This window comes from Pongo pygmaeus, chromosome 7 (assembly GCF_028885625.2).
Source record: "Pongo pygmaeus isolate AG05252 chromosome 7, NHGRI_mPonPyg2-v2.0_pri, whole genome shotgun sequence".
In the NCBI taxonomy this organism is placed as follows: Eukaryota; Metazoa; Chordata; class Mammalia; order Primates; family Hominidae; genus Pongo; species Pongo pygmaeus.
The window spans coordinates 157,762,644-157,775,850 of record NC_072380.2 but is presented as its reverse complement, the minus strand read 5'-3'; the positions used below and the strand labels follow the sequence as shown (position 1 = coordinate 157,775,850).

The window sequence follows — 13,207 nt, the reverse complement described above, 5'->3', positions numbered from 1 at the left end:
GCCTCCCGAGTAGCTGGGATTACAGGCACCCACCACCACGTCCAGCTAATTTTTTTTGTATTTTTAGTAGAGACGGGGTTTCATCATGTTGGCCAGGCTGGTCTTGAACTCCTGACCTCGTGGTCTGCCTGCCTTGGCCTCCCAAAGTGCTGGGATTACAGGCATGGGCCACCGCACCCGGCCCAGAAAAATTTTTATTTGTCTTATTTCATTGATTTAGGTGAGGCCTGTATCTATTTGGCAAACATTTCCCCACTTGTTGCTTGTTTTCTGGTGTGATGGCCATGACGGCCACCTGAGCCCAGCCCACACAGGGTCACCTCTGGCTCCACTGTTGACTTTTCTCACTCTCGCTGTCTATGTCCCGTCTGCCACCCAAACTGGGGGTTCCTGTTCCTTCTCCTCCCTACCCCCACAGGAGCCATGCTAACACAGGTCCCTAACATTTCCCATCAGGGGCTTCAACACCCCCACAGAGCAGCCAGAGAACATAAAAAAAACAACACAACCCCTGTGAGAACCCCTTAGCGGTGTCCTGTGATCCTGCAATGAAGTGCAGGCTCACAGGGTCTCCCATAGTTTGGCCCCATCTCTAGTCTCACCTGTGCCTCTTCCTCCCCCGCTTAGCCTCAGGCTTTTCCTGACGTGCCCCACTGTCCTGTGCCGTGGGGCCTCTGCCATGCAGTTCCATGGCTTAAGCCACTCTCTACCTGGCTATGGCCTCAGAATGGCCTCCCTGACCCCACAGATCAGGCTGGCTTATGTCGTGTGCTCCTGGGGCACTCGGCTCCCCTTTTTCTGCCGTGTCTTGTTTAGTATTCATATGTCTCCAGCCCAGCAGACTGTGCACTCCACGAGGAGGAAGCCCCAGTTCCTGCACACAGCCTGGCGCACAGGTGGTACCCAATACATACTTGCTGAATGGACAAGGAGGCTCTTTTAAGCCCTAGAGGCATTTGCTAGGTAGAGAAGCTCCATGCAGAGTAGAAGGCACTCACTGGAAGGATGGACAGCTCACCTGATGTCCAGCCTTTGAGGGCACAGCTGAGATTCCCAGCTTCTAGGCTGTGGCAATGGGCAGACATCCAGAACAGCAGGGACTAGGGGACAGATGGACCAAGAGAGTCCAGTGGGGACTGTGAGGGACAGACAGACCAAGAGAGTCCAGCTGTAACCTGTGGCTCCTCCACTGACGAGGCCTCTTCACTTCCCCTGTCCTCCGGGCTTGGTTGGAACAAAGTTCTTTTGGTGGCATTAAGCTGCCTCTGGCACACATTCTAAAGTGGCTGTGGTCACTCCGGGCCAGCCTGAGGGCTAGAGGCCGCACCAGGGTTTGTGTGCGTCTCAGTGCGGGATGTGAAGTGGTCACTCCAGGCCAGCCTGAGGGCTAGAGGCCGCACCAGGGTTTGTGTGCGTCTCAGTGCGGGATGTGAAGTGGTCACTCCGGGCCAGCCTGAGGGCTGGAGGCTGCACCAGGGTTTGTGTGCGTCTCAGTGCGGGATGTGAAGTGGGCTCCCCACGGGACTTGTTTTCCCAGCAACAGTCGCGACCTGGCCGATCCAGGCAGGATGCAGTGCAGAAGCTGGCCACACCCAGCCAGGACCAAGATGGGGATAGGAACAGCCCTAGTTGCCCTCACTGCTCATTACACGCGAATTTTAATTAATACATTAGCATAAGACATGCCCGCCAGCACGTGACCATTTACAGATGCCATCGCAGCGCCACAGGTTCCCCTTATACGGCTTAAAAGAGAGGGTTCCTCTGTTCAGGGAACTGCCCACTCCTTTTCTAGAAAGCTTGTGAATAACCCACCCCTTCTTTTTTGTTTTTGAAACGGAGTCTCACTGTCGCCCAAGCTGGAGTGCAGTGGCACGATCTCAGTTCACTGCAACCTGCACCTCCCAGGTTCAAGTGATTCTCCTGCCTCAGCCTCCTGAGTAGCTGAGATTACAGGCACGTGTCACTATGCCCGGCTAATTTCTGTATTTTTAGTAGAGACAGGGTTTCACCATGTTGGCCAGGATGGTCTCAATCTCCTGACCTCATGATCCTCCTGCCTCGGCCTCCAAAGTGCTGGGATAACAGGTGTGAGCCACTGCACCCGGCCAACCCACCCCTTCTTTAGCATATTGCATTAGTCCTTTCTCACACTGCTATAAAGAAATATCCAAGACTGGGTAATTTATAAAGAAAGAGGTTTAATTGGCCCATGGTTCTGCAGGCTGTGCAGGAAGCATGGCGGAACCTGCTTCTTGGCAGAAGGCGAAGGGGGAGCCAGCACTTTACATGGTGGAAGCATGAGGAAGAGAAAAGAGAGGGGGTAGAGGTGCCACACACCTTTAAATGACCAGCTCGCAAGAACTCACTCACTCTCAGGAGAACAGCATTAAAGGGGAAATCCACCATTGTCATCCAGTCCCCTCCCACCAGGCCAACCGCCAGCCATTGGGGATTAAATTTCAGCATGAGATTTGGGTGGGGACACAGATCCAAAACATATCACATATAACTCAGGAGTAGCTGTGAAGACTGCTAGCCAGCCGTCCGCCAGTGCTGCCCTGCCTGTGGGGTAGCCCTGCTCTGTCTACAGAGCAGGCATTTTCCTGTACTCTGTCGCTCTGATAAATGTGCTCTGCTTTCACTTTACTCTGTCAGCTCACTCATGAATTCCTTCCTGTGCAAAGCCAAGAACCCTCCCAGGCCGAACCCTGATGGTGGGGTTCGCCTGCATCTGATGTGTGGACAAAACTATTTATGTTGAGAGTCTGTAGTTCTTAAAGACCAAGGTTGAGGCCTAGTTGGGAGGAGGGCTTAGAGAAGCCTGAGTTGGAGAGGAGACTCTTTGCCATCCCACAGCTCACCCTTCTCCAGGCGTAAGGGACCACCCTGGCATGGCCACAGCCTTGGTGACCTCCTTCCCCACATCCAGCCAGGGGAGAGTCTCAGAGAGCCCCAGCCTGCTCTCCATGCTGCTGCCAGAATTGTTTTCCTACAACACTCTCAGGACCAGGGAAACACAGAAAGCTGTTTTAGGGGAGCATCTGGCTTCTGCTCCTCTGATTCATTCTCTGCAGATCAGCAAGAGTGAAGTACCTGCATGTGGAGAAGGAACCTGTAACAGGTAGTATCGGGGAATCTGCCCCGATAGTCACGTAGGTTCTTTTCTATTTTTCCTAAGCGTCAGCCGGCTTGAGAAATAAAGGGACAGAGTTAAAAAGAGAGAAATTTTAAAGCTGGGCGTCCGGGGGAGACATCACATGTTGGTAGGTTCCGTAATGCCCCACAAGCCTCAAAAACTAGCAAGTTTTTATTAGAGATTTTCAAAAGGGGAGGGAGTGTGCAAATAGGTGTGGGTGACAGACATCAAATACTTAACAGGGTAATAGAATATCACAAGGCAAGTGGAGGCAGGGCAAGATCACAGGACCACAGGACTGAGGTGAAATTAAAATTGCTAATGAAGTTTCGGGCACCATTGTCACTGATAACATCTTATCAGGAGACAGCGTTTTGAGATCAACTGGTCTGACCAAAATTTATTAGGCAAGAATTTCCTCTTCCTAATAAGCCTGGGAGCGCTAGGGGAGACTGGGGTCTATTTCACCCCTGCAGTCTCGACCATAAGAGACAGGCACACCTGGGGGTGCTGTTTATAAGCCTATACCTCCAGGCGCGTATTCTCTTTCTCAGGGATGTTCCATGCTGAGAAAAAGAATTCAGCGATATTTCTCCCATTTGCTTTTGAAAGAAGAGAAATATGGCTCTGTTCTGCCCGGCTCACTGGCAGTCAGAGTTATCTCTCTTGAGAGATAACTCTTGAGAGAGTAAGGTTATCTCTCTTGTTCCCTGAACAATTGCTGTTATCCTGTTCTTTTTTCAAGGTGCCCAGATTTTGTATTGCTCAAACACACATGCTGTACAATTTGTGCAGTTAATGCAATTATTACAGGGTCCTGAGGCGACATACATTCTCCTCAGCTGACAGGATTAAGAGATTAAAGTAAAGACAGGCATAGGAAATCACAAGGGTATTGACTGGGGAAGTGATAAGTGTCCATGAAATCTTTAGAATTTATGTTTAGAGACTGTAGTAAAGACAGGCATAAGAAATTATAAAATTATTAATTTGGGGAACTAATAAATGTCCATAAAATCTTCACAATCCACGTTCTTCTGCCATGGCTTCAGCCGGTCCCTCCGTTTGGGGTCCCTGACTTCCCGCAACAAGGTAGCTCACGCCCCTCCAGCTTCTTTGTCCTTCTAATCTTCCTGGGATCAGACGGAATGCACTGGGGTCTGCTATTTGCCATGGCAGAGGCCTCTACATATGACTGGGAGGGCCACTTTCTCCTGACAGTTAGCAGGCGCTTGTGGCTGCAGATGCAAAATCATGGTCCCTAATCGGCTTTATTATTATTTTATTTATTTTATTTTTAGAAATGGGTTCTCACTATGTTGGCCAGCCTGCCTGAATTCTGGTGTTTTTGTATGTGGAAACTGGTGATGCAAGTACTGAATGTACCTCATGCAGCCGGAGGAAGATACAGACGGATTGCCATCCGTCCCCCAGGGTAACAATTCCCGATGAAGTCACTCTCTTCCCACCACTCCTCCTGAGAGGGTACAGTGGAAGGAAGGGTCTGAATTTTCCTCCCCAGAATTTCCCAAGACACAGGTATATTTGTCATGAATGTGAGGAGTGAGAACAAGGGCCTGCCCTGGCCCCCAGTCCGATTGCCCTCTCCGGCACTACTTGCTGTGGGTGTTAGGCCTGGTTAAATTTTGTTGTTGTTGTTGTTGTTGTTGTTGTCGATGGAGTCTCACTCTGTCGCCCAGGCTGGAGTGCAGTGGTGTGATCTCGGCTCACTGCAACCTCCACCTCCCAGGTTCAAGCGATTCTCCTGCCTCAGCCTCCCAAGTAGCTGGGATTACAAGCGTGCACCACCACACCCAGCTAATTTTTTGTAGTTTTAGTAGAGATGGAGTTTCACCACGTTGGCCAGGCTAGTCTCAAACTCCTGACCTCAGTTGATCCGCTCACCTCGCCCTCGCAAAGTGCTGGGATTATAGGCGTGAGCCACCGTGCCCAGCCAATGGGTAAATATGCTGAGTATGTATTTTTAAAGGTTTGAATGCAGAAGAAAGGTCTGACATGGAATTTTTTTAAGTGGGGTAATTTACATGTAAGTAGCAGTTGAAGAAATGAGACAAGGTAAGCTCTCTTAGAGGAAAATGTAGAATAAAGTAAGGAGAATGCCCAGGGCAGACACTGAGTAGAGGAGAAAGTAGCAAAGGAGATTGAGAGTGGTTGGCAGAAAATGAAGGAAGGATGGTATTATTGATGATAAGGAAATCGAGTGTTCCAAGAAGGACGGACAGTTCACGGCGTCAAATATTGCTGAGAGGTCAAGTAAAGGAAAACTAAAAAATGCCCACTGGTGGCCAGGAACTGTGGCTCACACCTGTAATCCCAGCACTTTTGGAGGCCGAAGCAGGTGGATTACTTGAGGTCAGGAGTTTGAGACCAGCCTGGGCAACAGAGCAAGACCCTGTCTCTACCAAAAAAATACAAAAAATTAGCCAGATGTGGTGGCACACATCTGTGATCCCAGCTACTCATGAGGCTGAGGTGGGAGGACTGCATGAGCCCGGAGAGGTGAAGGTTGCAGTGAGCTGAGATTGTGCCACTGCACTCCAGCCTGGGTGACAGAGAGAGACCTTGTCTCAAAGGAAAAAAAAAAAAAAAAAAAAAAAAAGCCCACTGGTTTTAGAAACAGGGAGGTCAGTGGAGTAGGGAACAGCTCTGCTGTGGGTCCTGAGGACCTTGGACATCTTCACATAGCTGTGTGGCAAGGTCCATCACTGTGTGAACTGAGTTTGGCAGAATGCTTGGAGGCTCCTCCTGAAACTAAGGGAGACAAGCAACCTTGTAAGAAACGACAGTGACACCAGCGCCCCTGGGCCCCTGGTTGGCTGCGTCTGGAATGCTCCCTTTGCCTCTCCTTGGGGTACAGCTGCAGACACACCACTGCCTGGCTGCAGTGTGGAGCTGGCGCCTCAGCAGCACCGTGGCCACCATCTGTGCTTTCTGTCATCTGGCCCCTGTGGTTTGCTGTCATCTTGTGTGTCTAGGGACACAGGCTGCTGATCATGCTGTAGCTGTTTGAGTAAGAAATAAACAATCTAGGCTGGGCACAGTGGCACACGCCTGTAATCCCAGCACTTTGGGAGGCTGACGCGGGTAGATCACTTGAGGTCAGGAGTTTGCCACCAGCCTGACTAATATGGTGAAACCCTGTCTCTACGAAATACAAAAAAATTAGCTGGACATGGTCATGCATGCCTGTAATCTGAGCTACTTGGGAGGCTGAGAGAGGAGAATCACTTGTACCTGGGAGGTGGAAGTTGCAGTGAGCCAAGATCTCACCATTGCACTCCAGCGTGGGCAACAAGAGTGAAACTCCGCCTCAAAAAAAAAGAAAGAAAGAAACAATCTATATTCTTTGTACTCACTGCTGACCAAATCCACATAAATATGGCAAACCAGCTTAGCATCTGTGGCAGTGACGCCGGTAACCCTGTCAGCTGCTGGATTGCTGCCTAGGGACTGCTTGGATGCTTGCCAGTTGGTAGCCCTGTAAATAGGAAATATCCATTAGGAGAGCTTGCAGCCACCAGTCACAGAGTGATTACACGCCCCTTGTAGGAGATGTGAAAAAGAAAAAGAGGAAATCAAATATTCTGCAATCTTTCAACTAGTATGATGTATTTATTTTCAGCTTTTTATATACGTTTTTCAAGCACTTCCCAAGTATTTATAGAGTACTTACTATGTTCCAGGCTGGTGGCTGAGCAGTGAACAAACCAACCTAGGTCCCTATATCTGGAAACCTTCTTAAGTTTGTGAACTTAAACACCCATATATACAATTGAGATCATATCATAAATATAATTTTGTATTCTATTTTTCACGTTCTGTTTCATAAGCATTACCCTCTGCAAACAAATTTTTTTCAAATACCACACATAATGGCTGCATAATGTTCAATTGAGTGTACAGAAGACAATAGATTTATCTATTTCTGTGCTGCAAAAAGTATAATTATCTTCCATTTCCCCTTCTATGAATAACTAGGTATTTTCCAAATTCTCCCCATTATTTAAAAAAAACACACACACACACACAACAAACTCTGGGATGGGCACCGTTCTCTTTGTAACTTTTGTTATTTCCATAGGATAGATTCCTAGATTAATTGAAGTGTTTAAGGCTCTTTATGTGCAGTTTAATTCATTTTCAACATTGTACTAAACACGCTCCCGCAAGCATAGCAGTGTGTAATTCTCCACAATCTCCCCAGCACTGATATTAATAATGTAAGGCATCTTCTTAATCATGTGTAACTTTGCACGGTGCTTTAGACTTCTAGACATTCTTCTTCCTCGTTGATTGCCTCAAATTCAGACATAAAATTTGTGCCTTGATTCTAACACAGTGTACAGGGCCTACACTATATTCTGGGTGACAAGATGGTTTGGCTTTCCTTTCCTTCTCCCCCTGCTCCTAAACTGGTCTCCTCACCTTTATCAAGTGCTATTTTTTAAACCATGCTTTATTGTGTAGGGGCCAAGGGGAAAGTTCCTCTTTGCCCTCTGAAGGTTCATTGAAAGCCAACTCATAAAAGGTAGATTTTTGGAGAAAAGGCAAATAAATGGATTTATTTATTTATTTATTATTTATTTTTGAGATGGAGTCTCGCTCTGTCGCCTAGGCTGGAGTGCAGTGGCGCGATCTCGGCTCACTGCAACCTCCGCCTCCCGGGTTCAAGCGATTCTCCCGCCTCAGCCTCCGGAGTAGCTGGGATTACAGGCGCCTGCCACCACGCCCGGCCTTTACCTCCAGTTTTCACACAGAAAGGCGGAGGGAACATCAGAGTCATGTTTTTAGGTTTTGTGGCTGGCTTTGGGGGTCTGGTCTCTGGGACCCGCCTTGGGGAAAAGGGATTCACTCTGTGAGGAGCCTCGCGGGAGAACAGAACTGAGACTGGAGGGCTGGGAAGGTCAGAGGGAAACTGCCTCCCAGGCCTTCATTTTGGGGCGTTGTGTTCTGAGCCCCAATAATTGTAACATCTTCATAAGCGACTTTCTGGTGGTTATGGTGAATCGGGACACACGATGTATGGTGACCGACGGGGGAGCCGGAAGCCCAGCGGGGTTAGGGTTCAGGTGAGGATTTAGGGTCGGGGCGAGCGGGGCACGGCCCGGACGCGCAGCGCCACCGCTCCCAAACCCTCCGCTCAGCTGCCGCGGGTTCTCGCCCCCCGACCATAGACGGCGCGGGCCTCCAGTCATCCCAGAGCGGCCCCGGAAGAATCCGGGCGGAACCGCGGCTGGTTTCCGGTTCCCGGCGTTCTCCGAGGCGCACTGAGGCCCCCTCAGGGGGCGGGGAATCCTGCGTGTGCGCAGCTCGGCCCGGCCCTCACTCTTCATCCAGGGCCCGCCTTCTCCCCGGCTCAGGATCCGGTTGTGTGGGCGGGTCCGCTGCGGGCTCGGTGCGACTGCGCAGCTCGTCGGCGTTTCCTCGGTGGCTGTCCCGGGCAGAGCGAACAGGTGGGGCAGTGTCGGACCAGGAAGGAGCCCCAAGCGGGCAGGCAGGCGGGGAGGCGGCGGCCAGTCCAGGAGGGGCCTGTTCTGGGTGCCGCGGCGGGAGCCACCGACGGGCTGCAGAGGCCGGGAGGAGGCGACCGCGGCGCGGCCCTAGGAGGCTGGACTGAGGACCACAGCTGGCTTCCGGCCTCTCCCCGGAGCCCGGGGCCTTCGGCAGCATCCCCGCGGCCTCCCCCTCACGTCCTCAGCCCTGGTGAGGCTTCACCCTCACGTGGCTCTTTGCCCCAGGTTGGCCCAGGCAGGTAGAACGGCCCTGCACCCCGTTTCCAGGGCCTTCAGCAGGCTGGACCACGGGAACTGCCAGCTTTCACCCCTTAGCCGGGCGTCCCTGGATCCCCCGCGGGCTCTGGCTCCGGCCGTTCTGGGATTTCAGGAGTCACTGAGCAGTAGGGCACGTCGGCCCATGCTGCATGGTGACCTGCCTCCTGCAACCCAGGAAGCTACACCAGCAATCAGCTTCTGCCTCCTGGCCGTCCTTCCACACCCCAGGTTGAATGGGGCTGAGCCTGAGTTCTCCCCACTGAAGGTAAGTTGGAGGAGACTTCAGGCCAGGGCAGTCTCCTGTTTTCTCTTGGAAACCACAGCAGCCCATGCGCACAGAATGGCAGCCACACTCCAGTTTCCAGGGTACCAGGTGAGTTAACCCTCATTCCTGCCCACCTCTTCATCTTCATCCCCATCTCAGTCAGAAGCTGCTCTCCTCTGGAGCAGTGAGCCTGGCAACTGGTAAGGCCAGCCAGGGGCTCATAGCAACCATGAGGAAAGGGTTCTGAGAGGTAGACTCGCCCTCCCGCAGGGAGAGGGGCTCTGAGCTCAGCTGGGTCCCCGTGTGGCTGAAGTTGGCTGGTCCTCAGCGCTCTCAGCTGCCCCGTCAGGGACCTGCTGATACACAGTTCATACTGACCGCAGCAGGGCCTTGGGTAGTGGGGCCCCACCAGGTCAGGGCCCTTTTAGTGCAGGCTGCTGCCCAGTGGGCATGGCCCGGGCAGCGGCGATGTTTTGTTGCAGGAGATGCCGCTGACCTTCCAGGATGTGGCCGTGTACTTCTCTCAGGCGGAGGGACAGCAGCTGGGCCCCCAGCAGCGGGCGCTCTACAGAGATGTGATGCTGGAGAACTATGGGAACGTGGCCTCTCTGGGTGAGGCTCTCTGCACTTGGCCTGGTTCACAGTGGGGGCCTCTGAGGAGCTTGGGAGGCTGCTTTGGCTCTTTGGATCCCAAAGAAGAGGGTCCTGCCCCTTGTCCCCAGGTATCAGTCTGATCTCTACAGAAGGAACATTTCCCATGGGAAAAGCCTGCCTTGCTCCCCAGTTTTAGGGACTTCACTCCCTGTTGCCAGTGGCCCCACTGGTGTCCCTCCAGTGGCAGGAGAGCTAGTGAGTGGATTCTCCTTCGGCACTTAGTCTCAGCCCAACCTGACCAGCACACACGCAGGCGTACACACGTGCACACAGGGCCCATCTCTCCACACCTGGCCTGGAAGGCCCAGTGGACCATGCCAGCTCACCAGTGTCCTCATCCTCAACAGGGTTCCCTATCCCTAAGCCGGAGTTGATCTCCCAGCTGGAGCAGGGGAAGGAACTTTGGGTCCTGAATCTTCTGGGAGCTGAGGAACCAGATATCTTGAAAAGCTGCCAGAAAGGTGAGAATGGATGGGATGCTAATCCTGGGAACAGCCTCCCAATCCTGCCTTAAGAGGCTCCAAGCGAGGGACAGCTGGGACATGGTGTTCATGTTAATGGCCTCCTCCAGGGGCAGTCTCACAGATACAGCCCCCTCTACAAATGTGAGCATGTGCACATGCTTTAGAAGTTTTATCTTGCTGGTCTGTTTCTTTGTTTTAAAAATATATATATACTATTTCTGATCATATTTTTGTTTTGGTGATTTACCTCGATAACAACTTCATTCCCTTTATATAGTACACTTATTTCCTTTTGACAATAGATATTGGCTCCCTACCATGTCCTTTTTATTCTTCACCCCATTCTCTCCTTCATTTGCCAATTTTAGTCAGTAGTAGTCTTTTTTTTTTTTTTTTGAGACAGAGTCTCACTCTGTCACACAGGCTGGAGTCCAGTGGCACGATCTTGGCTCACTGCAACTTCCGCCTCCCTGGTTCAAGCGATTCTCCTGCCTCAGCTTCCCGAGTAGCTGGGACTACAGGCGCACACCACTACGCCCAGCTAATTTTTGTATTTTTAGTAGAGACGGGGTTTCACCATGTTGGCCAGGATGGTCTTGATCTCTTGACCTCGTCATCCGCCCACCTCAGCCTCCCAAAGTGCTGGGATTACAGGTGTGAGCCACCGCGCCCGGCCAGTCAGTAGTCTTTTTTTTTGTTTTTGTTTTTGTTTTTGAGAGAGTCTTACTCTTATTATCCAAGCTGGAGTGCTGTAGTACGATCTCGGCTCACTGCAGCCTCCACCTACCAGGCTCAGGCAATCCTCCCACCTCAGCTTTCCAAGTAGCTAGGACTACAGGCACATGTCACCATACCTGGCAAGTTTTTTTTTAATTTTTGTTGAGACAGGGTTTCACCACGTTGCCCAAACTGGTCTTAAATTCTTGAGATAAGTGATCCATGTCAACTTCCCCAAGTGCTGAGATTACAGGCGTGAGCCACTGCACCTGACCAGTGGCTTTTTTAAATGTTTACCTTTTTTCTATTGAATATACATCTACTACTTGATATGTCAGCTCTAAGTATTATATTTGACTCCCAGCTACTGAGACAGTCAACAAGCTTGTTCTGCTTTTCTCCCTTTTCCTCCTCATTCCTTTCCCAATTTTTGTTGGTTATATTGTTTCTACACTGTCAGAACATATAACACTTTATCACTCATATCCACAGCTTTGTTACTGTCTTATATCTGCAGTTAAGTATGTTATTAATAATTGTTTACCTCTGGTCCTTTTACCAAAAATTTCCCCATCTCTTGGTTGGCTGGAGCTTGTCTTCTAGTTTATTCAGAAAGGCTCGTGAAAAATATACCCGGTATTTGTGCACATTCAAAATTGGTTGAATAAAGCCTTTGGTTTCTACATGTAAGAGCTAAGATTATTGTAAAATTACATTGTTTTCTCAAAGTGCAGCTTCAGGTGCGTGTCACAAAATTTTAATATGTTGTATTTTCATTAACATTTAGTTCAAAATGTTATCTAGTTTTTCTTGTGACTTCTTCTTTGACCCAATGATTATTTGGACATGCATTAATTTCCAGATAGTTGGTGTTTTCCTAGTTATCTTATTGTTATTGTCATTTAATTCCATTGTGGTCAGAGAACATACTGTGTATTATTTCATTCCTTTCATATTTGTCGCTTCTTGTTTTATGACCCCAAATGTGGTCTCTCCTGGTACAAATACCACGTGCACTGAAAAAGAATGTGTATTCTGCCATTTGGGGATTAGATACATATCAGTTAAGTCAAGGTGGTTGATGGTATTGTTCAGGTCTTATGTATCCTTGCTGATTTTTTCTTTTTTTTTTTTTTGTCTAGTTATTCTTTCAGTTGCTGAGAGAGGGGTGTTAAAATACAGAAGTATGATTGTGGAATTGTCTTTTCTTCCCTTTAATTTTTGTAGTGTTGGCTTCATGTATCTTGAAGCTGTATTATAAGACTTATTTCACTTATGACTATCATTATGAGAGATAAGAGAATTCCTGTTTGTCTCTGGTAATACATTTTGTTTTGAAATATATTTTATCTAATATTAATGTAGCAACTCCATCCTTCTTATACTTACTGTTAGCGTAGTGTATCTTTTTTGATCCATTTAATTTCAACCTGTGTCTTTACACTTAAAGTGAATCTCTTGCAGATATCATACAATTGGGTCTTGTTTCTTCATCCTAACAATCTTTGTGTTTTAATTGTAGTGTTTAGTCTGTTAATGTTTAATGTAATTGTTTATATGGTTCAGGAATGCACTTGTGCATAATATTTTATTTTTTATTTATACTTACCTCTTCTGTTTTTTAAATTTCTCTTTCCGGCCTTTATTTGGGTTATTTGAATACTTTTTAGAACTCCATTTAAATTTTATTATTTGCTTTTTACAAAATCTTTTTGCATTCTTTTTTACAGTGATTTTCCTAAGGTTTACAGTATACATGAGTTTCCACAGTTTACTTACAGTTCATTTATGTACTACTTCACATAAATCCAGAAATCTTGTAACCATCCCTCCCATCCTTTTTGTTATAGTTGTTGTGTGTAATACATCTACATACATTTTAAACTCAGAAAGACAATGTTATAATTTCAGTTTTAAACAGTTATATAGTTTATAAAAAATTAAAAGGAAAAAGGCCAAAAAAATAGTATTTTAGCTGTTCTGACATGTAAGGAGCTTAGAAGTCATCACTGTGTCCTAACAAGTAAAAAGCTGAACAAACTGAAAAATCAACAAATCTTAGCACCATCAGAGAGGTGTGAGGTCAGAGGACAAATCACTGCTCTGAAAATTGGAGAGGTATGGCTAGGTGCAGTGGCTCACACCTGTAATCCCAGCACTTTGGGAGGCCGAGGCA

At 48.6% G+C, this 13,207-nt stretch overlaps 1 protein-coding gene across 6 annotated transcripts in view; it reads left to right on the top strand.

The window, feature by feature from the left end:
* Positions 1-8,457: 8,457 nt before the first annotated feature.
* ZNF251 (zinc finger protein 251) overlaps positions 8,458-13,207 on the top strand; it is a 43,750-nt gene continuing 39,000 nt past the window's right edge. For 3 of the 6 annotated variants that reach the window (XR_010127319.1, XM_054499374.2, XM_063669326.1), the window contains exons 1-3: positions 9,059-9,304; positions 9,679-9,808; positions 10,198-10,311. Coding sequence is in view for 5 of the 6 variants with exons in the window: in XM_054499374.2 (XP_054355349.2) it covers positions 9,074-9,304; positions 9,679-9,808; positions 10,198-10,311 (475 nt within the window). In the remaining variant the exon portion in view is untranslated. Of the gene's footprint in view, positions 8,614-8,743; positions 8,864-9,058; positions 9,305-9,678; positions 9,809-10,197; positions 10,312-12,173; positions 12,996-13,207 lie in introns of those variants that run through there. The other 3 variants (XM_054499378.2, XM_054499377.2, XM_054499380.2) reach the window with 3 other exon arrangements.